Source organism: Adiantum capillus-veneris, chromosome 30, assembly GCF_014529385.1.
Source record: "Adiantum capillus-veneris isolate H3 chromosome 30, ASM1452938v2, whole genome shotgun sequence".
Taxonomy (NCBI): domain Eukaryota; kingdom Viridiplantae; phylum Streptophyta; class Polypodiopsida; order Polypodiales; family Pteridaceae; genus Adiantum; species Adiantum capillus-veneris.
In genome coordinates, this window is record NC_140960.1 from 87,769,151 (window position 1) to 87,794,252 (window position 25,102).

The 25,102-nt window shown below is 45.0% G+C and overlaps 1 protein-coding gene across 2 annotated transcripts in view; it reads right to left on the reverse strand.

Moving 5' to 3' along the window:
• Window positions 1-3,891: 3,891 nt before the first annotated feature.
• The window catches only part of AUG5 (HAUS augmin-like complex subunit), a 100,842-nt gene continuing 79,631 nt past the window's right edge, over window positions 3,892-25,102 (reverse strand). For both annotated transcript variants that reach the window (XM_086507225.1, XM_086507224.1), the window contains exons 5-10: window positions 7,292-7,501; window positions 6,942-7,127; window positions 5,948-6,107; window positions 5,072-5,267; window positions 4,811-4,943; window positions 3,892-4,202 (exon numbers count right to left, since the gene is read on the reverse strand). In XM_086507225.1, the coding sequence (XP_086363351.1) occupies window positions 4,071-4,202; window positions 4,811-4,943; window positions 5,072-5,267; window positions 5,948-6,107; window positions 6,942-7,127; window positions 7,292-7,501 (1,017 nt within the window). In that variant the 3' untranslated portion in view covers window positions 3,892-4,070. The remainder of the gene's footprint in view (window positions 4,203-4,810; window positions 4,944-5,071; window positions 5,268-5,947; window positions 6,108-6,941; window positions 7,128-7,291; window positions 7,502-25,102) is intronic.

A 25,102-nucleotide genomic window follows, 5' to 3' on the forward strand; every position in this document is an offset into this window, starting at 1 on the left:
GGAGTCTTGTGAGAGCATACTTCAAGTTTGGCTACAATATTTTAGATTGTTTGTTCACCATATTTTTGGTTTCTGGTTGTGCCTTAGCTAGTAAATTTTTAAAAAAATATTTAGTTTCTTGTTATATTGTGAAACATCTTAATATTATGAGACAAACTTAGTGTTTCACTTACTTCAAGCCTAAGTTACTTCCATGTTATAATCGAGGTTCACTCCTTGGGTATTGACTATGTGTGTTAGTGCTTGAATACTTGTGATGCATTGTTTGTCATGACCACCCACTAACATCGGTGCTCTTGTCGAGGAGCTAAATCAATATCAAAGGGATGAATTCTATTATTATGAGATTCTTTAGAGAAAGCTAGAGCAATTCACCATCATTTCATAATTAGGGTAGAGTGGAGGAGAAACTCAAAGATCTTGAGATGAGTTGAGGGATTGGTAGGCATCCTTAGAGTCTCCTTTGGACATTCAAGTTCACTCGTTTGCTTATTATCTAGGAAATGTTATCTTAGGGAGTTCCAAAAATTGCAAACACTTTGTAGGTGCATCACTAGGTAGACACTTGTTTATTCTTTTAAATATGTATTTGTTTTTGCACCTAAGAAGAATCTGGTCAATAGACCAAATCTTTGCCAACGTCAATAAAATATACCTTATGGCCTAAAATGAGAGAATGGTGTAAAACTAGCAAAAGTTGAAAAGATTGATGATTAGAGATTGGATAGGATAGAAATTTGGGCTTTGGTAAGCATTTGAACCTTCAATCTTTCCTTGGAGAAAGATTGGAACAAAACTAGGTTGAAATTGTACAAAACCAAAATTTGTAATGATTACACTTCTACATAACAGCATCTAGATATTACAAAGTTCTTTTAGAGGTTCCCACAAGGACTCTGACCAAGTGTGGGTGATTTGGAGTATAAAACTTATTCAAAACACCAAAGTAGACAAATTTATGTCAAAGAATTGTTTGCTAACTTATTTCGTTGGAGATTGGATTACAATGATGATTGTGATGAAGCAAATCCTAACAAAGCTAGTTGTGTAAGGATGCTACAATAATTGTTGTATTTCGAAAGACCAAAAATCACACTTTTTGGTACTACACAAAGTGTAGTCACCTGAGTTCATAATTGGTAGATTCACCTCATTTTGAGGCTTAAGGACAAGTTTGGGTTCAATTTGAAAAAAATATATGAAAAAATGGACATATTTCTTGGCAAACTCAAAAAGACGAGCTAATTGGATTCAAGTCAACCAATACCTTCTAAAAGCGTTGTGAAGACTTGGTACAACATACGTGTATTATCAAATGTTGTGATTTCTTATCCCCGTAGAGTAGCTATTTTTTAGTACTACAAAGCAAACTACTTTGACCTTACTTGGTTTAATACTAATGAGATAGGGATTTTGACCAACTTTTGGAAGTTCAAAAGGTTATAAGTCATTCAAAAGGGGAAAGCATAATTAAGTAGCATAGTGCACTTAGGCCAAATGTTGTGATTTTTGGTCTAAGTGCATATTTGCCAAAAGAAAACCCTCTATGCAAATCTGAACACCTTGGGACTAGAAAGCCCTTATGTTGTGCCTCCACAATCAATCAATATACATTTTTAAGCAAAGATGAGCAGAGTGCAAGAGAAATCATGCAAATAAAATTGGGCAATCTATTACCCAATGTTATGAGAGGGGAAAGGTTCATGTCTCAACTTTTATACAACTTGCTCAGCAAGCGACTCGATGTAATGAAGCACAAAGCACTAAATTTGTGCATACATTCCGCAATTGGCTTAAATGACAATTGTCATATTCACAACAATGAGGACAAAGATTCAAATCAGAAGAGTGAGCACATACCATCAACTTTGCTTGCTAAATTGTCTTTTATAATCTCATAGATGTAGATGCCAGGGTAAACTTGAGTCTCACAACCCCTTTGACTATTGTAGAGAGCTATTAAATTAAGGGTGCTTCAATTTTTCACCCCAAACCCTCTTTAACCTACTATATGGTAAAAAAACCTCTCAAAAAGCATTTTTTGCACACCAAAGAGGCCCAAAAATTCAAATTCCATGGTAAGCTTCAACATATTATCTTCCTCCTCTCAAACTCCCTCCCAATCCATCTGATAGTTCGTCTCCTAAAAACCCTTTTCCAAGCTCTCCATAGCCTCGCAAGGGTTTCCAAGCTTCTTCCACACTGCCCCTCCACACAACCAATATCAACCTCCATTACAGCTGCAAGCAACCTTACACCTTGTGCACCCACTCACAAGGAGACACATTTTGGGTGTTCGGTTACAAGGCTTTAATGCTGACATTAAGTCTTCCTCGTAAAGGAAAGCCAACTTCTTGACGTTCTTTGCCATAGCACAAGAGATGCAAATGGTAAATAATTGCCCAAAGCTTTCTAATTAAGTTGCTTCTCATTGTGCTCAACAAGGTAATCCTGTCCACTGTTGGAAAAGGAGGCTCCTTGGATTCAAGAATCTCAAGGGACAAGTCCACCATGGCTCAATGTGCAACATACCACAAAGAAAAAACTTGGGAAGGATTTTTCTACCAAATTGAAAGTGCCCTTGAAACCATTACATCTACTTCGGATAGGTTGGACATTTCAAGTGTCCTGCCCTACATTAACCCAAGCTTTCCAGTTTCTTAAAATGGAATTGAGAATCAAGATGCGGTTTGAGCACACACCCAAGCACTTAGTTTCAGGCTGAGTATGTATACCTCGGATAATTTAAGATTCGAAGTCATAGCCAGTGTTATAAGAGCATGTAAAGTCACTATTGGACTTGTCCAGCATTGCTCTCAACAAGACATTTCACAATAGGTTGGAGTCCAGGAGACTTGCACCATGAACACCAAAAAAATGTTTAAAAAGCAGGCAGAAAGAGAAGGATCTTCCCTACTGTATAACTGACATCCTTCCTGTATGTAATCGTTTGACAAGCTCTTTATAGAATTATGCTACATAAATTCATAATGCAGCTCAAGACAAGTATTGAATAAGTAACACTTGATTCCTTCAAGTAGATAGTACTGCATCACTACATCAGTGAAGGCTCTCTTTAAACATATTTGGCCTGATCAGCTTGATCTTGAGATGACTCCTTGGTTTACAAGGAAATCACCGATGCAATATTCATGATACAACAAATGCATTGCATTGGTTTTCAAAGCATAAAGTTGCAGTCTCAGAAGCACAGGACCAACCAACAAAGAGGTAAAACCGCGAGAGCCACTTCCTGCTTTTAATGAAGAAGATGAAGAGGCAAAGATATATGGATACATTTATGTCCCGATACAGTAGCTACTGGCAATCATTGTATATCCTTGTGCCGCAGGAGCACATTAATGGTCCGTGCTAGTAGCAAACGACGCCCAGAGAAATATTAAATACATGGCCAGAACGCAACTAGCACGCTGGTAAATTGACACATACGCTCTAAGAAACTCACAAAATTCATTTAATTTTTCCCCAATAACACTGATTGTGCCATACTCTGATCCAAACCCCATTCTGAAGAGGCATGGAATTGCTCTAATCCAAACCCCATTTCAGCCTCACACTATTCTGTTTGTGCCACTAAACTTTTGGTAGTGCAAATGAAAACTATGCTCGGCGGAAATTCTCTCACAAGACCTATCAACTGAGAAACTAAATGCTCAGAGGAATTCTCTCACAAGACCTATCAACTGAGAAACTAAATGCTGACAAGGCCAGGCATGGAGTGATGCAAAACCCAAACTGGGTTTCACAGTAAACTAGTACTTTACCTTTTAGTTAGATTCAAAGGAATCTCCTTAGATCCTCATAAAAGTCTGAAAACTAAATATGAGGCATATCCGCGCCTCCCCAAAAAAAAAAAGATCACCCAGAGGATGGGCAGCAAACCATGCTAGATTCCCTGCATTTTTCTTCTATTTTGGTACACATTTGCCTATCTTATGGCTCAAACCCACCTGTCAATACAATTTAAATCCAGACCACTACAATTACAACAATTACAAAATTGAATCATACTCAATACAGATGAGAAGGAAGCAGTCTTTCAAAACCCACTAAAGCAGCTGTTTGTCGTAGAATGCTGTTTGCAGCTGCTTCACATGTGCAAGCCATGTAGCAACATTCTGCCCATCAACCGTGATCCAGTCTACAGCTGTTGATGCTGGCTGCTCCCACCACTCATCCACCTGCCAAACATTCTAAAAATCAAAAAATGAAACTAGAACCATATCAATCAAGCTCCTAAGCTCCAAGAGACATCCTTGTCAACCAGGTCCATAACACCCACATTGATGACGTAATGAGGAGACGTAGATGGGAAGATGAACCACAAATCAGAAGCTATTGGCATCCTTGACTAGGCCTTAGGTGCTACAAGGTATCGTTCGTTTACACGGCAATCCTAGATGGAGTCTTGTATGTAGATATATCTCTACACCAGGGCCTTGTACTACACAGCTAGGACTATCCTTTTGGCTTTTGCATCCCAATCAACATCCAAAAGTGCATAATAATGTCGTTTACAGTGTTGTCTCATAAGCCATTTAAGGCATTAGACGATATCAATGAAACCTCTTATTTTCTCTTTCTTTTCTCAAGGCATGTATTTGCATGTAACATCGTAAAAAGGCAAATAATCAACAAAGCAGACAGGAGCCTAAAATAGAAAAAACCAAGAGAATGAAGTAGCGATACTTCCAATCCAGCATACAGAAAATGCTTGTAAACTATCAAAAGACCGACTACACATTGCCTCTACATTTGCTGCAGAAATGAAGAAGGAAAAAATACTAACCATGCCCCTAACTCTTTTACAGTCTTCCAGACACTTCTGAGCTTCTTGAACTGCAACCTTTAGCTCAGGCAGCCATTCTTCCATGGCGACCTTCTCTTGCTCGGATGCCATTGATGAGCAAGCAGACGCATTTCTGGGACACGAGATGGCGTTTGCTTAAAATGAATGAAACCGAAAAGCTTCAATGGGTTCTGTTAAGAAACTCTGATAAAGCCTTCATAGATAGAGTCTATCCACCAAGGGACTTCTCTCTGAGTATACCTTTCATGTTCAGGCCTTGAGCTATTGGCCGCTGATAGTAACAAGCGCCCATTATTCACAAGATTCCTTGATGTTTGGATTTGTCTCATAGCTTTTGCTAAATCTTCCAAAAGGCATGCCGGAGAAGCACATGGGGAAAACACAAAACGCAATGCTTCTACGACAGCATAGAGCCCAACATCCTGACCATCATATCCTACATACAAATCCACATGAATATAGTAACTGAGACAAAATCCAGTGAATAATCTTTTGTTGCCTAAACCTCAACTTGCATATACAATACTTTTCTTTTACTTTTCAACATCTCTTTATGCAACCCCTCCCTTGTTTGAAACGTTTTGCAAAAAAGGCCATAAATTTCTCTTACACTGAAATAAAGCTATCCTGACCTGCCCTTGTACTATTGAATATGGTCTCTATGAAAACCATTTCTCTATTCCTGGTCTTAACAAGAGGACACAAGAGGCCACCGAATCCACATCCTCTTATGATATTTTGGCATACCCCCTTCCAAAGTCCTTAACAAGACAGGTATCCAGCCTATTAAGTCCATACATCACTGTCATTAAGCAGGTGCTCAATCACTCGAAAATGCCGTAGAAAACATTTGAATGTGTTGGGAGTTTTGGCCCAACGATCATGCCAGTAGTGCCTTTGACCAAACCACCTAGGCCCTCACCTAGCAGCTGTTTTGTTCTCTATATAAAATATGGCAGCAAGGCAATCAAACAAGTTGAGTGAGTCAAATTTTAGGGTTCCCTGTCAGACCATTCCATACAAGCCATTTCTGTCTACCAGTTTTAAGTAAATAGTGCTGCCCCTGAACCCCTTTTTTAGACACCCTACACTTTTGAGCAACTCAGACAATCAAACCTGATATATGCTGTGTAGCTGCATTTATTCGACATATTGATGGAATTGCAGAAGGATCCCTGGCACCAGCTTTTGCCGTTAAAAAATCAGCTTGCCGTTCAGCTGCAGCTAATGATTCAGGTCCTGAAGGACCACCAGCTCCCATAGAATCCAGCAAGGCCTGTATAAATTTGTAAGAACTTGGATATAAATGTCATGATCCTCACATGCATTAGTGCCATCAAACACTTCTTGAAGGTTACATTCCAAAAACTTATCAGTCATAAAAGATGACACATCATTTTGTTGCACTTCATGAATGCCGGCTTCGCCATTAACATGAACTTGGCCCAATACAGACATGCACAAAAATCTTTATTTGAAACAATTGGTGGAGGACATTCTTTCATCACGTATTAGGTCATGCACCAACTTCAGAACAAAATACAGGAAGAAGACTGAGTTATCAAATGAAGTGCAGAATACACATGAATGTCCCCATAGAATGCATGAGAATCCTATAGAGACTTGCTCTCACTCACGAATGTCTCCATAGAATGGATGAGAATGCTATACAGACTTGCTTTCACTCACGAACAAGAGAAATCCATCAAAAGCAGCCTGGAATACCACCTTTACTACTTAACTTATATCAAGATTGACATAAGACTTGTTTCTTCCACTCTAAGATTGATAAAACCTATTCATCTCAGTTCACATTTGTTCCCTACAAAAGTCACGCTAAACAACCGCTTGGACTTTGCTGATTAGAAGGCAGAACGCTCCTGTCTATGCTGGACATCAGTTACCATTTGTTCCCAAGAAAAGTCACGCTAAACAACCGCTTGGACTTTGCTGATTAGAAGGCAGAACGCTCCTGTCTATGCTGGACATCAGTTACCATTTGTTCCCAAGAAAAGTCACGCTAAACAACCATGTGGACTTGCAAATTCAGAAGGCAGATATATTCCTGTCTGTCTTGACACCACAAACCACCAGAACTCCAGAAGCTCACCTGTGGAGTTGATGGAAGCATGTATAGACGGTTATCAGGAACCCTGTGAAATATTGCAACTTCTTTTTCCAAAAGGTCATGTGCATCTCCTGCTTTTTGTTGGACTCGGTGACATAATGGGATTACTGTAGTTGCAGAATACTCCCTTGCACGCTGAGTATGTTGCTCCCAGGCAGATGCTGCAGCCTATAAAGAGATCATTAAATTCTGTGAGCTGTTGATAAGTTCAATGCAAACACAACACCTGAATATATAGTCCTGGAAAACTGCAGCCTTCCTTACAAAACATGAGGCTCAAGCATCTTCCACTGCGCAGAAATTTACACAGACAAGATTTAGATGAGACTCACCATGTTGAGGTGTATGAGCTGTGAATATATTGATTCCAGTTCACTTCTCCTCCCATCGAACTCCTCTATTCTCTTCCACTTCTTCCGCAATGCTTCCTCAGCAGCTCTTCTTTCCTCGCACATTTTCTGAAGCCTCTGAACTTCACTTGTCAAAGTGGACACACTGGCTTTCAACCCAGCAAGCTCTCGCTCCTTTGCCCACACATCCAACTACAAAAGAATTGTTAATTTGACCAGCAAAAGGACATCAGAAAAACTGTGAAGCTCTCTCTCTCTCTCTCTCTCTCTCTCTCTCTCTCGCGATGTCTCCCCGCCCCCTGCTCTCCCGCTGCTGCTGCCCCTGCACCTGCCCCCCGCCCGCGCGCTGACCCGCTCTCTCTCTCCCGCTGCTACCGCCCTCTGCTCCCCACCCCCCCCCCCCCCCCCCCCCCCTTCTGCTCGCGAGCTGTCCCTGCACCCCCGCTCCCTGCTCCCGTCCTCTGCTCACCCGCGCTGCCCCCTGCACTCCCGCCCTCTGCTCGCGCGCTGCCTCCGCACCCGCCCCCTGCGCGTGTGTCTATCGCGATATCTCACTCTCTCTCTATCGTGTATGTCTATCGCGATGTCTCTCTCTCTATCTCTGGGGTACAATAAACATGCTCGAAGGACGCGTGCTGATCCAAGAGAGCAAGATAAGCACGCTGGAAGACCGAGTGACGACCCAAGAGGAAGAGATCGCGTCACTCAAGAAAGATCTCGCCGAAGCACGATCAAGAAACACACTGGAAGAGGGCAAACTGCAACCCTCAGTAATCGAAGAAATTAACACGATCAAGGAGCAAGTCGGGCCATCAAAGAGGGAGAAGAGCAGCACAAAGAAATGACGACTTCTAGGGTGGATGTTCTTACCAAAACTCAACGGAAGGCGGACGAAGCCGAGAAATGGATCAAGGTGGCCAAGAAAGGGAAAGGCAAGGAGATAACGGCCACGTCCACACCCAACAACATCATTAATCAGACACTAGAGAAGGAGCAGAGGAGAAGGGTGCGCGCTTTACATGTGAGAATTTGCGGTCTTAAAGACAAAGGCAATGTGGACGAAGAAGTAAAAGAACTCACAGCCTTGATGGGGATTCATGAGCCGACGCACACAAGGGCATGGAGAGTCTGCAACATAAAGAAAAATGAAAGCAGTGGAGAAACCTCAAAAGAAAGAGCACTCATCCTCCGTTTTCCCTCCATGGAAGCGAAGAAGTCCTTCTTGAAGAAAAGACCAACTCTTAAAGAGACTGGCATCTTTCTCGGGGATGATCTCACCCTCTCGCAGATCGCTCATATGCAGGAAGTAATGCCGGAGATTAGAGCCGCAAGGGGAAAAGGCAAAATCGCTTTTTACCGAGACGGAAAAGTGGTAATACTAGAGCGACGCTCCACATGACGGTGCGAGACTTATGGGACCACACTCAAAGTAGCTGCATGGAACTGCAATGGATCTATGCGTCTTGATGTGGGAGCTTTTGAGGATAGCTTTACTGGAAGAGACATCATCTTTCACTCTGAGACACACCAGGCCCCTGGGCAATCCATGCCTCACATCAGTGGATACAGGTGGGAGACAGCCTACAAACAGGAGACACGATCAGAGCACAGAGGGCGGGGCTCGGGGGGAGTAGCAGTGTTATTTAGAGAGGATCTACAACCACTAATACACATAGCCGGCAGGGACGAGCAGGCTAGGTACATGTGGGTGAGATTGAAAGCACAGACAGGCAGATATCTCTACCTAGCTATTTGCTACTTTCCCCCGTGTACATCAGTTTATGCATCACCCAGAGGACAGTCCCCTTTCTCTATTTTGGATCATGACATATGGGAGTTCTCTAGGGATGGTGACATTATCATCCTAGGGGACTTCAATGCTAGGATTGCCCATCACTAGGCAGTGTTTTATGATACTTCAGAGGAGATGCTAAGAGAGCTAGATGTTGTAGAGACGGGCCTGTCCAGACTATCACACGATGTGGAATATACTGAGTATGGGCGACACCTGATAGACACATGGGCACCGCACATGGATTGGCCATCTTGAACGGCCTATAGAGATTTCCTGTTGCGGGAGGTTTTACATGCTTCCCACATAGACATGGAGCCAGCACAGTGGACTATGTCATGGAACAACCGAATCTCATCTCTAGTATCCAGGATCTACCAGTTGGGCCCAGACCGGTCGGGGTGGAAGTGGATCATGCTCTGGTGTCGATGACCATCTCTTCCAGTTCAGTGTAGCACACAGGCTACGAGTAGCAACCCCTACTCGCTACACATTTACACGGGAGACGGATTTTGTATACATGGACAGGATCTACAGACGCCTATGCACTGAGGACCCGGGGCGACCTCTGGAGGAGCTAACTACTATACTGACACAGACATTACATGATGCAACAGCAGAAGCATACCCACACACCCAGCCCGAGCAGAGCCGCCGATCAGGGAGCATGCCACAGAACAGCTGGTACGATGAGGAGTGCCGCCACACTATAGCCAGACTTCAGAGGGAGGTGCTTTCGTGGGACGTCACTCACAGACAGTCACTCGAGCAGGATCTATATCAGCTATTCTTGAGTCGGGACTCGCGTGAGGCATGGCGGCTCTTTCATGAGCAGTCCCCCCCCCTTGCTATTTCCTCCACAGAGACCTGGGGTCAGTACGCATCATCTTTGTACACAGTACCTGGACAGCCACCCCTCCACAACCCCCCCAATCCATGCCAACACACGTGTTTTTTTCAATGCTGAGATGGTGAAGAAAGCTATTGACAGGATGAGGACTGGGAGAGCATATGATCATGATGGCTTAGTCGCTGAGCATTTCATGCATGCCAAAGACCTACTAGCAAAGCTTCTAGCAATTATGTTTAACCGTGCCATGTGTGAGGGCCTACCCGACACTTGGAGCCTATCTACGATCGTACCTATCTTTAAGTCAGGAGACCCCATGGAGCCTTGGAATTATCGCACTATCATGATTGGGCACACACTGGCACGGTTGTATGCATCCATTCTTGAGCAACAGCTGAGTAGATGGGCAAAGAGGGAAGAAATACGTGCAACTGGGCAGGCAGGGTTTAGGAGAGGCTTCTCTACTCTTGACCATATCTTGACACTCAGGGCCATCATCGAGGAAGGCAGATCTCATGGGAGACGGATCTATTGTAGCTTTGTGGACTTCTGCAAAGCTTTTGACACAGTACCCAGAGCCAGATTGATGCGCAGATTACAGGAAATGGGAGTACCCACAGAGCTCATTTGGGGGATCATGGCATTGTACAGATCAGTAGTAGGGCATGTACGCACCCCCGAGGGACTTTCTACACCGGTTCACTCCACTATTGGGGTGAAGCAAGGCTGCCCGCTCTCTCCTACTCTTTTCGGTATGTATGTGGATGAGGTTTCTGACTACATTGACAACGATGGGGATAGAGGTGCACAGCTGGCAGGGACATGGATTCCACTTTTGTTATATGCTGACGATATTGTGTTGACCTCCGAATCAACAAAGGGAATGCAACGTCAATTGGATGCTTTGCATACGTTTGCCCACGAAAGTGGTTTGTCTGTCAACCTTGGTAAAACCAAAGTTTGGTGTTTAATACCATCCCACAGTGGATCAGGAGGTCAGCATCTACATTCACATACGGCCAGGAGATTATGGAGTACACAGACGCTTACACTTACCTTGGAGTGGTTTTTAGCGGACCCACATTCTCACTCAGAAGAGCAACAGAGACCAGACTGACTAGAGTCCACGCAGCATTAGGTAGATTGGAGAGGATGTGTTCGCAGGTCCAGTTTCAGGAGCCCCGGACGAAGCTCTGGCTCTCTGACACCTTGGTGGCTTCAGCATTGCTCTATGGGGCTGAGATATGGGGACCTTCATTGGATCACCACGGGAGGCCGGGCCGCACAGACGGATGGGGGAACATGGAGAAACCTCTCGTCTCTATGATCTCGCGGCTCATTAGAGCCAAGGCATCAGTACCACGGGCCATTATCCGAGCAGAGCTAGCGGCCCCCCCACTGGTGGTGGAGGCGCTCACTAGATCAGTCTCCTTCATAAACTGCACATGGGAACTTCCCAGAGACAGATATGCTCGCATAGCACTTGAGTCCTCTCGACAGTTAGCCATATAAGGAGATACAACATGCTGGTATGGGGAGATGACATCATGGTTTCAGGCGCATGGGTTCAGCATAGACAGGCTGCCACCATTCCAGTACTCATTGGATGCACCATCTCTCAATCTTACACAGTAGGAGATCACCAAGCTCATCCGCCAAGACCTGACCCAGCTAGACACCAAGAGGACATGGATACAACCAGCACAAGAATTGGGCACGAAGATGGCTTTCTACAGAGACCACCTTCTCCAGCTCATGGAAGATGGTTTTGTGACGAGACCAAGGTACATGGATACCCACTTGTCTCATGGGATACGATGTGCTATTGGCAAGTTACGCACGTCTTCTCACCAGCTGCGGATTGAGACTGGGAGATACAACGGAGTACCTGCAGAGGCTAGGACATGCCCTTTGTGTGACCAGGAACCTGAGACAGAGCTGCATTATACATGGCGCTGCCCCGTCTACTACGAGATACGAGGCCGCTTCCATTGCTTGTTCAGAGAGGGTTTTGGACCTCTCTCAAGAATAATGGGATACGAAGATCAGAGATGCCTGGGTTTGTTCTTGCTTGAGCTACGCAGACACAGAGAGAGCCTGCTGAATGGTGAGGCTAGCCAGTCTCAAAGACGGATCACAGACTTCTTCAAAGCAGACACGGGACAGCCGCAAGAGCCACTCCCACAGCAGAGCTCCCCCTCGTCTCACACCAGAGGCACACTGATTGACCGAGCGATTGAACTGGTGAAATCCAAGCGCCCACGACTGCGAAAGACTACACGACATCGACGAAGGCTACGACAAAAGATTCGGAGCACGCTGGCCAAACATGCACGACGCCCGGTCAGACTACTAACCATGGAGGAAATTGATGAGATTCGCCAACGACCGATGCTAGATCTTTTGTGATTCAGTTATCCCAACAAGCTGCCCATTTTGGCTTAGTTTTTTGCTTAGATCACATTGACCAATCCAAGATCCCATAGAATATATCTTTGTTTTGTTTTGTACTGTTGTTAGGTTATTTCGTTACTCTGACTTTGTATCAGATCCACCACCTTGTAACTTTCTGGTCTCATAGGTCATTATGGCCTTTTGAAGACGTTAATATAACATTTCATTTCATTTCATTTCTCTCTCTCTCTCTCTCTCTCTGGAGATTGAGACGGGTAGATTCAGAGGGATACCACAGGAGTATAGGATATGCCAACTATGCGATAGAGAGCCAGAGACAGAGCTACACTACATATGCCACTGCACTGTGTATTATGAGATACGAGGGAACTTCCATTGCTTATTCAGGGAGGGTTATGGACCCCAAATAGAGTCATGAGGTATCAGGATCAGAGATGCCTTGGCTTGTATCTACTTGAGCTACAACGACATAGAGCTAGTCTGCTGAGGAGACATGGAGTACGACAGTCACAAAGATAGATCACTGATTTCTTTGGATCGAGGGAGCCAGGAGACCAACCACCAGCACAGAGTTGTACCCACATTCATACCAGAGGCACCCTCATTGACAGGGCGACTGAGCTCGGGAGATCGAGACGACCACGACCGAGACACAGGAGCACACTCCATCGATGGAGACTCCAATAGAGGATCAAAGGCATTCTAGCACGACACCCAGAGTGTCATTGAGGGCCTATTCTACATTTCACATTTCACACTTCATTTTTCATTTTTCACATTTTCCATTCAGTACTTTTTGTACTTGTACTTCAGACATTGTATTAATTTCACCACTTTGTATCTGATGGTCTCATAGGTCATTTTGGCCTTTTGAAGACGTTAATATATCATTTCATTTCATTTGGCCTTGATAAGGGTTCATGAGCCGACGCACACAACGGCATGGAGAGTGGGCAACATAAAGAAAAATGGAAGCAGTGGAGAAACCTCAAAAGAAAGAGCACTCATCCTCCGTTTTCCCTCCATGGAAGCGAAGAAGTCCTTCTTGAAGAAAAGACCAACTCTTAAAGAGACTGGCATCTTTCTCAGGGATGACCTCACCCTCTCGCAGATCGCTCATATGCACGAAGTAATGCCGGAGATTAGAGCCGCAAGGGGAAAAGGCAAGAATGCCTTTTACCGAGATGGAAAAGTGGTAATACTAGAGCGACGCTCCGTGAAGGAGTACGAGCGGAAGTGCGACGCGAGAGAGAGTGCGAGAAGAAGAGCACGATATGGTGCACTCGCTCTACTGTAATGTGTAGAGCATAGTGAGTTCTTATTAGGTTTTTACAAAAGAATATGTGTACATACCTGGCGGCCCGCCCACTTACCTGGGCGACCACATTGGGCTTTATACCCCAACAACCTCCCACTTAAAGTCCAATGTGGTACTTTAAGTGTGAGAGAAGCTACTATACAAGCTAATATACAAGAGATGTAGAGAAGTGATGTACTACCCTACACCCAACTGCTTGCGAAAATGCGCAAAGCTCTCTGAGGGAAGTTCTTTTGTAAGTAGACTAGCAGGATTTTCTGTGGTGTGAACTTTGACAAGCTGAAGTTGATTATCCTCAAGCATTTCCCTGATGAAATGATACTTCACATCCACATGCTTTGTCTTTGAGTGATAAACTGGATTGCGAGCCAATTGTATAGCACTTTGACTATCACAATATAACAAAGGCATCTCTTCTTTGATTCCCAAATCTGTTACTAGTCGATTAAGCCAAATTGATTCTTTCCATGCCTCTAATGCTGCAACATATTCAGCCTCTGTAGTAGACTGAGTAACACAATCTTGTAATCTAGAACGCCATGATACTCCTCCACCAGCCAATGTAAAGACATACCCTGACGTAGACCTTCGGTTGTCTAAGTCACCTGCATAATCTGAGTCTGTAAAACCCTTTACACTTAGCTCCTGACTCCCATAGCATATGCGCATACTCTTCGTAGCTTTCACGTATCTCAATATTCCTTTCACTGCTTCCCAATGTTCCTTGCCTGGGTGTGACATGTATCGACTTACTACTCCCACTGCAAATGCAATGTCTGGGCGAGTAGCAATCATTCCATACATCAAACTACCCACTGCAGACGCATATGGAATCTTATCCATTTCAGCCTGTTCTTCCTCAGACACAGGACAATCTTGTTTGCTAAGTTTCACATATGGTGGCAATGGAACACTCAATGCCTTTCCCTTCTCCATATTGAAACGTTGCAAAACCTTGTCAATATACTCTGTTTGAGATAACCAAATCAACTTCTTTGATCTGTCTCTCTCAATGCGCATACCAAGTATATGACTTGCCTCACCCATGTCTTTCATGTCAAACGATTTTGCCATCTTTGACCTCAAAGCTGAAATTTCTTCCAAGTGCTTGCCAACAATCAACATGTCATCCACATACAAAATAAGGATCAACCAACTGCAATCCTTAGCCTTCTTTGTATATAGACAGTGATCGAACTCACTACGTTTGTAGCCTTGAGAAAGCATAAACTTGTGGAACTTATAGTACCATGCCCTCGGTGATTGTTTTAAGCCATAAAGACTCTTTAACAACTGGCATACCAAATCTTCCTTGCCTTTCTCAACAAACCCTTATGGCTGCTGCATGTAAATTTCCACATCTAAATCACCATGCAAGAACCCTGTCTTGACATCCATTTGGTGCAACACCAAATCTAATATGGCAACCAATGCAAGAAAGCATCTCAATGTAGTCATCCTGACCACCGGAGAGAAGTCTTCATCAAAGTCAATGCCTTGTTCTTGCTTAAAGCCCTTGGCAACAAGCCTTGCTTTGTACTTTGACTGACTATCATGAGCGGTGATCTTATACCTGTAAACCCATTTACAAGGTAAAGCCTTTTTGCCCTGTGGTAATTTAACTAGCTTCCATGTCTGGTTTTTATGCAAAGCTATCATCTCTGACTGCATGGCCAATTGCCAATTCCCGGAGTCCTTCATTTGCATTGCTTCCTTGTAACATGAAGGCTCATTGCAATCAGTCAACATGACATAGTTCATAGATGGAACAAACCTATCAGGAGGTCACGTGATACATCCAGATCTACGCACAATAGGTGGCTCAGGCTCAGCCACAACCTGTGGTTCCACTCTATCCGGTCCTTGCTCCTCTTGAGCCCTGACATTTTGTCTAGCATGTGCAGGTCCATCTTCTTGGAAGACAACTCTTCTAATCTCCTCAACCCTCTCTGGTTTAGAATGATATTTGGCTTCATTAGAGTGAACATCATTGCTGCGGATAACCTTTCTGGATTCGGGATCCCAAAGTCTGTACCCCATCTCACCAGAATTACCATAGCCTAGAAAGATGCACTTTCTACTCTTTGGCTGAAGTTTGTTCCTAAATTCCTTTGGAACATGAGTATATGCCTCACAACCAAAGACTCTGAGATGCTTGTATGAGGGCATTTTGCATGACCATACCATCTCTGCCACTGAATCCTTCGACAAAACCTTGCTAGGAGATCTATTTATAAGATGAACAGCTGTTGATACAGCTTCAGCCCAAAACCCATTTGGCAGTTGTGCATTAGACAACATACTTCTGACCTTCTCTTGTATGGTCCTATTCATCCTCTCGGCAACACCATTTTGAGGAGGATTGTAAAGAGCAGTAAGTTCACGTTTTATACCACTCTGATTCTCCACAAGTGTCACAAACGTTTTGAAAACACTAAACGCTTCATCCTTGTGCTTGAGAAAGTAAACCCATACTTTCCTCGAGTAATCATCTATAAATGTCATAAAGTAAGAAGCTCCCCCTAGAGATAGGTTAGGCATAGGTCCACACAAATCACTATGAACAAGTGCCAACTGTGTATCTCTTCTACTGCTTCTATGCTTATGTGGCTGCTGTGTTTGCTTACCATACAGACAATGTTCACAGAATTCAAAATCATTAAATGACAAGCCAGGCAAATAACCAGAACGAGACAAGATTTCCATTCCCTTCTTGGACATATATCCATTGTCTTTCTATTGGTTTCTTCAGTAAGCAGACTTCCTTCTACACTTGCTATGGTCAAACCATTTGGAGGTGCAGAATTACTCAAAGCTGTGCGAAAAGTGTCCCAACTTTCCGGCAATGTGATCAACAGGAACATAGCTCTAACAGGTTCATCAAACTTGACACCTTGAGATGACAACTGACTGTAGATGGTGTTGCATTCATTCAGATGATTGGACATAGGTGTCCCTTCTTTCATCTTCAAGTCAACAAGCTTCTTTAGCCAGTATACCTGTGAAGCTGCACTCTGCTTCTCATAAAGATCACTCAGCTTTGTCCATGCTTCATAAGCCGACATCTCGTCTGCTACATTGAAGTAAATGCTCTCTGCCAAAGTCAGCATAATGGTAGAAAGTGCCAATTCATCCATTTCGCTCCATTCATCTTCGTCCATATCTTCTAGTTTTATCCCCTTGAGCTTTATAGGTTTTATCTGCTTCTTTTGTACCAACACGTGCCAAATCTACTTCTTTCACAATGGGAAATTGGTTCCATCCAACTTCTTGATATTGTAAAGAGCAATGTCCTGTCATCCAGCCATAGCTACGCTTCACAGTAGTTTACATTTCTCGGAAAAATTCGGCAAAGTTTTCCCTGTAAACTGACCTCTGAACCAATATCAACTTGATGAACTAGTGGATGTCGCCTACAGTCTGTGTGTAGGTACGTCCGTGTCGTATGTGACATGCCTCCAAGAACTGTGAGCCGTCCTTCGTTGTGTAGAGAGCCACAAATCAGCACTCTGGGAGTGCAGATATCCTGAGCACCCGCAGTCGTAGGCCGAAACCCCAAATTTGTAGAGTCAGATCTGCACCCGCCGAGACCACGTAGTCGAAAATGGCATGCGCAGAACTTTGTCGAAGCCGAACGGTGGCCGATATGACCACAGGATTTTAGGCCGTGTCTTCGCCTATCGAATCTCACTCCAATCTGAGCAGGTGACTCTGGCTACCTGCAAATGCTGCCCCGAGCCTCGATCTGAGCTCTGATACCAGTTGAAGGAGTACGAGCGAAAGTGCGACGCGAGAGAGAGTGCGAGAAGAAGAGCATTACGATATGGTGAACTCGCTCTACTGTAATGTGTAGAGCATAGTGAGTTCTTATTAGATTTTTACAAAAGAATATGTGTACATACCTGGCGGCCCTCCCACTTACCTGAGCGACCACATTGGGCTTTATATCCCAACACTCCGCATGACGGTGCGAGACTTATGGGACCACACTCAAAATGGCAGCCTTGAAATGTAATCAATCTATGCGTCTTGATGTGGGAGCTTTTGAGGATAGCTTTACTGAAAGAGACATCATCTTTTACTTTGAGACACACCAGGCCCCTAGGCAATCTATGCCTCACATCAGTGGATACAGGTGGGAGACAGCTTACAGACAGGAGACACGCTCAGAGCACAGAGGGCGGGGCTCGGGGCGAGTGGCAGTGTTATTTAGAGAGGATCTGCAGCCACAAATACATATAGCCCGTACGGATGAGAAGGCTAGGTACATGTGGGTGAGATTGAAAGCAGAGACAGGCAGATATCTCTACCTAGCTATTTGCTACTTTCCCCCGTGTACATCAGTTTATGCATCACCCAGAGGACAGTCCCCTTTCTCTATTTTGGATCATGACATATGGGAGTTCTCTAGGGATGGTGACATTATCATCCTAGGGGACTTCAATGCTAGGACTGCCCATCACTAGGCAGTGTTTTATGATACTTCAGAGGAGATGCTCAGAGAGCTAGATGTTGTAGAGACAGGCCTGTCCACACTATCACAGGATGTGAAATATACTGAGTATGGGCGACACCTGATAGACATGGGCACCGCACATGGATTGGCCATCTTAAACGGCCTACAGAGATTTCCACACATGCTTCCCACATAGACATGGAGCCAGCACAGTGGACTATATCATGCTTCCCACACAGACATGGAGCCAGCACAGTGGACTATGTCATGGCACAGCCAAATCTCATCTCTAGTATCAAGAATCTACCAGTTGGGCCTAGACCGGTTGGGGTGCCAGTGGATCATGCTCTGGTGTCGATGACCATCTCTTCCAGTTGAGTGTAGCACATAGGCCACGGGTAGCAAGCCCCTACTCGCTACACATTCACACGGGAGACGGATTCTGTATACATGGACGCGATCTACAGCCGCCTATGCACTGAGGACCCGGGGCGACCTCTGGAGGAGCTAACTACTATACTGACACAGACATTACATGATGCAGCAACATAAGCATGCCCACACACCCAGCCCGAGCAGAGCCGCGGATCACAAAGCATGCCTCAAAACAGCTGGTACGATGAGGAGTGCCGCCAGACTAGACCCAAACTTCAGAGCGAGGTGCTTTTGGGGGACGTCACTCACAGACAGTCACAGATTGACTTCCGACGCCTGGTGTGGCCGAAGAACAGGGCTTTTTTGGCTCGACTCGAGCAAGATCTATATCAGCTATTCTTGAGTCAGGACTCGCGTGAGGCGTGGCGGCTCTTTCATGAGCAATCCCCCCCGCCCCCCTGCTATTTCCTCCACAGAGACCTGGGGTCAGTACGCATCATCTTTGTACACAGTACCTGGACAGCCGCCCCTCCACAACCCCCCCGATCCATGCCCACACACACGTGTTTTTTTCACCGCTGAGATGGTGAAGAAAGCTATTGACACGATGAGGACTGGGAGAGCATATGATCATGATGATCACTCCCACAACAGAGCTCCCCCTCGTCTCACACCAGAGGCAAATTGATTGATCGAGCGATTGAACTGGGGAAATCGAGGCGCCCATGACTGTGGAGGACCACATAGCATCGACGAAGGCTACGTCAGAAGATTCGGAGAACGCTGGCCATGCATGCACGACGCCTGGTTAGACTACTAACCATGGAGGAAATTGATGACATTCGCCAATGACCGATGCTAGATCTCTTGTGATTCAGCTATCCCAGCAAGCCGCCCATTTTTGCTTAGTTTTTGTATAGTTTTTTGCTTAGTTCACATCGACTGATCTAGGATCGCATAGTATATATCTTTGTTTTGTACTGTTGTTATTTTGTTACTCTGACTTTGTAACTTTATTCTCTCTCTCTCTCTCTCTCTCTCTCTCTCTCTCTCTCTCTCTCTCTCTCTCTCTCTCTCTCTCTCTCTCTCTCTCTCTCTCTTTTCCTATGAAGTTAAAAATTCTGTTCTTCTCCGGTGTGTGTGTGTGCTAATAAAAAGAAGAAAATGGTATAACCTTTCTATCACCCGAGTGTGGTAGATTGGTTATGCCATTTCCCTCTTGAATAACAGGTGTTGAGTTCAACTCTCCTCATCGGATACATCTTTAAGGTCTCTTGGGATAATTCCTACGACGTTAAAAATTCTCTTTTTCTTGGGTGTGTGCGCGCTAATAAAAAGAGGAAAATGGTATAACCTTTCTATCACCCACGTGTGGTACATTGGTTATACCATTTCCCTATTGAATAACATGTCTTGAGTTCAACTCTCCTCGTCAGATAGATCTTTAAGGTCTCTTGGGATAGTTTCCTACGACGTTAAATTTTCTCGAGTAGTGATGTAGGTCATGGTGCTTCACCAGTTTGCAGGTCCCATATGAAGGCAACCTTCATGCTTACAAACAAGCGGATAACACAAATGGAAAGGGAGATGAAGGAATGGAAAGCAAAGACAGAAGGATGGTGGAAGAAGAAGGCCAACCTTCTTCAAATGTTCCTCACAACGAAGGCACGCAATGGAAGAAGGAGAAAGAGGACTTGCACGCAAAGATACAAGGAGAATGTGGCAATGACGTCTTTGTGGATGGATGTGATCACAAAGACATAGAAGAAGGCGGATGAGGCCAAGAAATGGATAGAAGTCGCTAAGAAAGGGAAAGGGAAAGGGAAAGAAAACACATCTATCCCCACTCCTACAATCATCAATAGGACTTTAGAAGAAGAGCAGCGAAGGAAGACTAGAGCTTTGCATGTACAAGTAACCGGTCTAAAAGACCGAGATGATGTGGAATGGGAAGTCAAAGAACTGCTCCACATGATGGGTAGTAAGGCTATTCATACAAAGGCATGGAGGGTAGGGAAGAAGACACAAGGAAATGGGGAGATTTCAAAGGAGAGAGCTTTAATCATGCGTTTCCTGTCCATGGAGGCAAAGAAGGACTTCTTGAAGAGGCATCCTACACTAAAGAAAGCGGGCATAGTCCTTGGAGATGACCTCACTTTCTCACAGCTTGCGCATATGAGAGAGGTAATGCCAGAGATTCAAGTGACGAGGGAGAAGGGCAAGATGGCCTTTTACAAAGATGGTCGGGTGGTGATTGGAGAGCGGCGCTCTACATGAAGGTGTGACTCGTGAGACCTATGGGACCTCATTGAAGATGGCTACTTGGAATTGTAGCGGGTCTATGAGGTTGGACATTGGTGCCTTTGAGAACAGTTTCAGAGACAGGGACGTTGTATTCTTCTCAGTGACTCACCAAGCCCCTGGACAGTTGATGCCACATGTGGTGGAATAGACAGCCCACAGGATAGTCACGAGATCTGAGCATAGGAGTAGAGGTCCAGGAGGAGTAGCAGTGCTATTTAGGAAGGAGCTACAGTCGCTTCTACATATTGTACGGAGAGATGATCATGTTAGATACATGTAGGTGAGGCTGAGAGCCGACACAAGTCGATATCTATACATTGCCATATGTTACTTTCCCCCCAGTACGTCAGTATATGCTGCATCCAGAGGGCAGTCGCCTTTCTGTATACAAGATGATGATATATGGGAGTTTTCTAAGGATGGTGATATCATCCTCCTAAGGGACTTCAATGTCCGAATGGGCAACTTTCAAACAGTCTTCTACGACACCGCAAATGAGATGCTTAGAGAACTGGATGTGGGTGAGTTGGGGCTTGACAGATGCTCACATGACGGAGAGAAGACGAAGTATGGGAGATACCTCAAGGAGATGACAACTAAACATGGGTTAGCCATACTTAATGACTTACAACGATTTCCTGGAGCAGCCGGTTTCACATGCTTTCCATACAGACATGGGGCCAGTACAGTGGACTTGTTATGACACAACCGAGCTTTATTCCTTGCATTCAGGATTTCACAGTGGGAGCCAGACCAATGGGCGTAGCAGTGGATCATGCTCTCTTGACAATGTCCATCTCATTTCAGTATAGTACAACCCAAACATCTGGAGGTAGGTCACATACCCGTTATACATTTACACAAGAGACTGACTCAGCTTATACACAGGAGATCAGGGATCGTCTATGCACAGCTGGTCGAGGCCTCTCAATGGAGGAGTGCACCACTTTACTGACCAAGACACTACATGGTGCTGCATTAGAGGCATACCCACACACTCAGACGGATCGGAGGCGACATTTTGGGAGCATGCCCCAAAATAGTTGGTATGATGAGGGAGTGCAGAGAAATGAGAACCCAACTTCAGAGGGATCTCCTTTTAGAACTCATAACTTACAGACAATCTCGGATTACTTTCCGACGCCTTGTGCGACGGAAGAAGCGAGCTTACCTGGCCCACATGAAGCGAGACTTGTATCAGTTATTCTTGAGTAGAGACTCAGGAGAGGCATGGCGACTCTTTCATGAGCACTCACCTCCCCCAATGATTACTTCCCCTGATGTGTGGGGCCAGTATGCGACATCGTTCTTGGACAAGACTGTCAAGTAGACGATGCGGAAGCGTAGAGACCAAGGGGAGTGAGAGAGAGAGAGAGAGAGAGAGAGAGAGAGAGAGAGAGAGAGAGAGAGAGAGAATCTCCTGAACCAATCAACCTTGGCAATGAATAACTAAATGTGATACAATGGAGGCAAGGGATTGCTTATATAGCAATCCTAGCAAGTTGCCCTACCCAAGACTTTGACAAATAAGTAAAATAAATACCTAAAAGCCAAACTAAATAATGGGATCACATTGGGCAATTCACTTGAGATGCCAAAACTTTAACACCCTCTCTGCAGCTCATATGGACATCAATAGTGAGACCAAGTCGATGAAGAAGCTACCATGGACACCCCAACACTGGCCGGGATACTGGATACACCTCGGTGTTGCTCTCCTCAACTTTGTACCTGAAAGGAATGCCATCTTGAGCATCAGTTGCCTTTGTAGAAACTTTGAACTGTAGACCACACTACATCCATAATCCCCATTCGTGAACTGTGAACACATCACGCCCAAAATATAAAACTCCAAGATAATGAACTGTTGGAACACATCCTGTCCATGATCCGACCAACAATAATGAATTGGCTAGCCCATCCATAGTGTTTTAGACGTCTGATTGGTTCCCTGCCAGATGCATGTGCAATGAACTCCGACCTACGGATCCACCAATAACTTGAACTCCAACACAAGGGTCCAAATTAATTATAAGGAGCAGTCATTGCTTACCACTCACAAGCCTCTCTCTTGCTGAAGCTAGTGGTGACACCTGTCATTTGACTAGAAATCTGGCGTCGAGGTCACTATGGCCACCACCACGAGCGCCATGCCGATCTCCTCTGCCAAATCTTTATTATCGTAATCTCTGTCCAACTTTGCCTTCATCTTTGTCTTCCTGTGAGTTCCTCCTTTTGCCTTTCGCTTCAAACTCTCGAGCCAAACAAAGCGTCGAATCACAATCATGACTACTGTGATCGTACCTCGTACACCCTCTGCTATCCCTCTCTTCAATTGCAAAGCCGCTCGCCTCGCCGTCTCCCTAACCACTTCACCACTATGGTTTTCACACTTCCCAAAGCCAATCAAGAGACCCTCTTTTGATGCCCCTCTCTTGGGCTCGCGGTCAATTGCCAAGCCGCTAGACACAACGTTTTGAAACGCTTTAGTGGGAAAAGGGGAGTCCTTTGGCGTTAGCAGCGTTTTGAAACGCCCTCGGACAGTGGATCTCACTCTGCATACTGCCGCCACACAACGTTTTGAGATGCTCGCAGGGGACAGGAAGAATTCGGTGCCCGCTAAAGATGTTCCACTACAAAACGCCAACATTAAGAAACGCTAGGGGCGGCCAGTGGGGATCTTTAGGTGTTGTCAGCGGCTCCCTTTCAAAACGCGCGCAGATAGAGGGGTAACGGTGCCGCTACACAGTAGCGTTTTCAAACACAGATTGGGGGGATGTGGACACCAACGACAAGACCTACTCTTCTTCTCCTCTTCAAGCTCCTCTGCGCCAAGGGCTTCAATGTCGACACCGCTCCGATACCTTGTCAAAGTCGACGATGCGGAAGCGTAGAGACCAAAGCGGAGAGAGAAATGAAATGTTACATTAACGTCTTCAAAAGGCCATAATGACCTATGAGACCCGAAAGTTACAAAGTGGTGGATCTGATTCAAAGTCAGAGTAACAAAATAACCTAACAACAGTACAAAAACAAAGATATATACTATGGGGTCCTAAGTTCGTTGATGTGAGCCAAGCAACAAACTAAGCAAAAATAAAAAATAAAAAAAATGGGCGGCTTGTTGGGATAGCTGAATCACAAGAGATCTATCATCGGTCGTTGGCGAATCTCATCAATTTCCTCCATGGTTAGTAGTCTCACCGGGCGTCCTGCATGCTTGGCCAACGTGCTCCGAATTTTCTGTCGTAGCCTCCGTCGATGCTGTGTAGTTCTTCGCAGTCGCGGGCGCCTGGATTTCCCCAATTCAATCGCTCGGTCAATCAGTGTGCCTCTGGTGTGAGACGAGGGGGAGCTTTGTTGTGGGAGTGGCTGTTGCGGCTGTCCCGTGTCTAATCTGAAAAAGTCTGTGATCCGTCTTTGAGACTGGCTAGCCTCTCCATTCATCCGGCTATCTCTGTGTCTGTGCAGCTCGAGCAAGAACAAACCCAGACATCTCTGATCTTCGTATCCCATGACTCTTGAGAGTGGTCCAAAACCCTCTCTGAACAAGCAATGGAATCGGCCTCGTATCTCGTAGTAGACGGGGCAATGGCATGTATAGTGTAGCTCGGTCTCAAGTTCCATGTTACACAAGGGGCAAGTCCTGTCTTCTGTTGGTACTCCGCTGTATCTCCTAGTTTCAATCCGCAACTGGTGAGAGGATGTGCGTAACTGGCCAATAGCACATCGTATCCCATGAGACAAGTGGGTATCCATGTATTTGGGTCTCGTCACAAAACCATCTTCCGTAAGTTGGAGAAGGGGGGCCCCATTCCTGTGCTGGTTGTATCCATGTCCTCCTGGTGTCTAGTTGGGTCAAGTCTTGGCGGATGAGCTTGGTGATCTCTGACTGTGTAAGAGTGAGAGATGGCGCATCCAATGAGTAATGGAATGGTGGCAACCTGAGAGAGAGAGAGAGAGAGAGAGAGAGAGAGAGAGAGAGAGAGAGAGAGAGAGAGAGAGAGAGAGAGAGAGAGAGAGAGAGAGAGAGAGAGAGAGAATCTCTTGAACCAATCAACCTTGGCCATGAATAACTGCATGTGTATACAATGGAGGCAAGGGGTTGCTTATATAGCAATCCCAGTAAGTTGCCCTACCCAAAACTTTGACAAATAAGTAAAATAAATACCTAAAAGCCAAAATAAATAATGGGATAACATTGGGCAGTTCACTTGAGATGCCAAAACTTTAACAAAGACTCCCTTCCAGATCCTACAGAGCCATGCCCAGCTATGAGCACC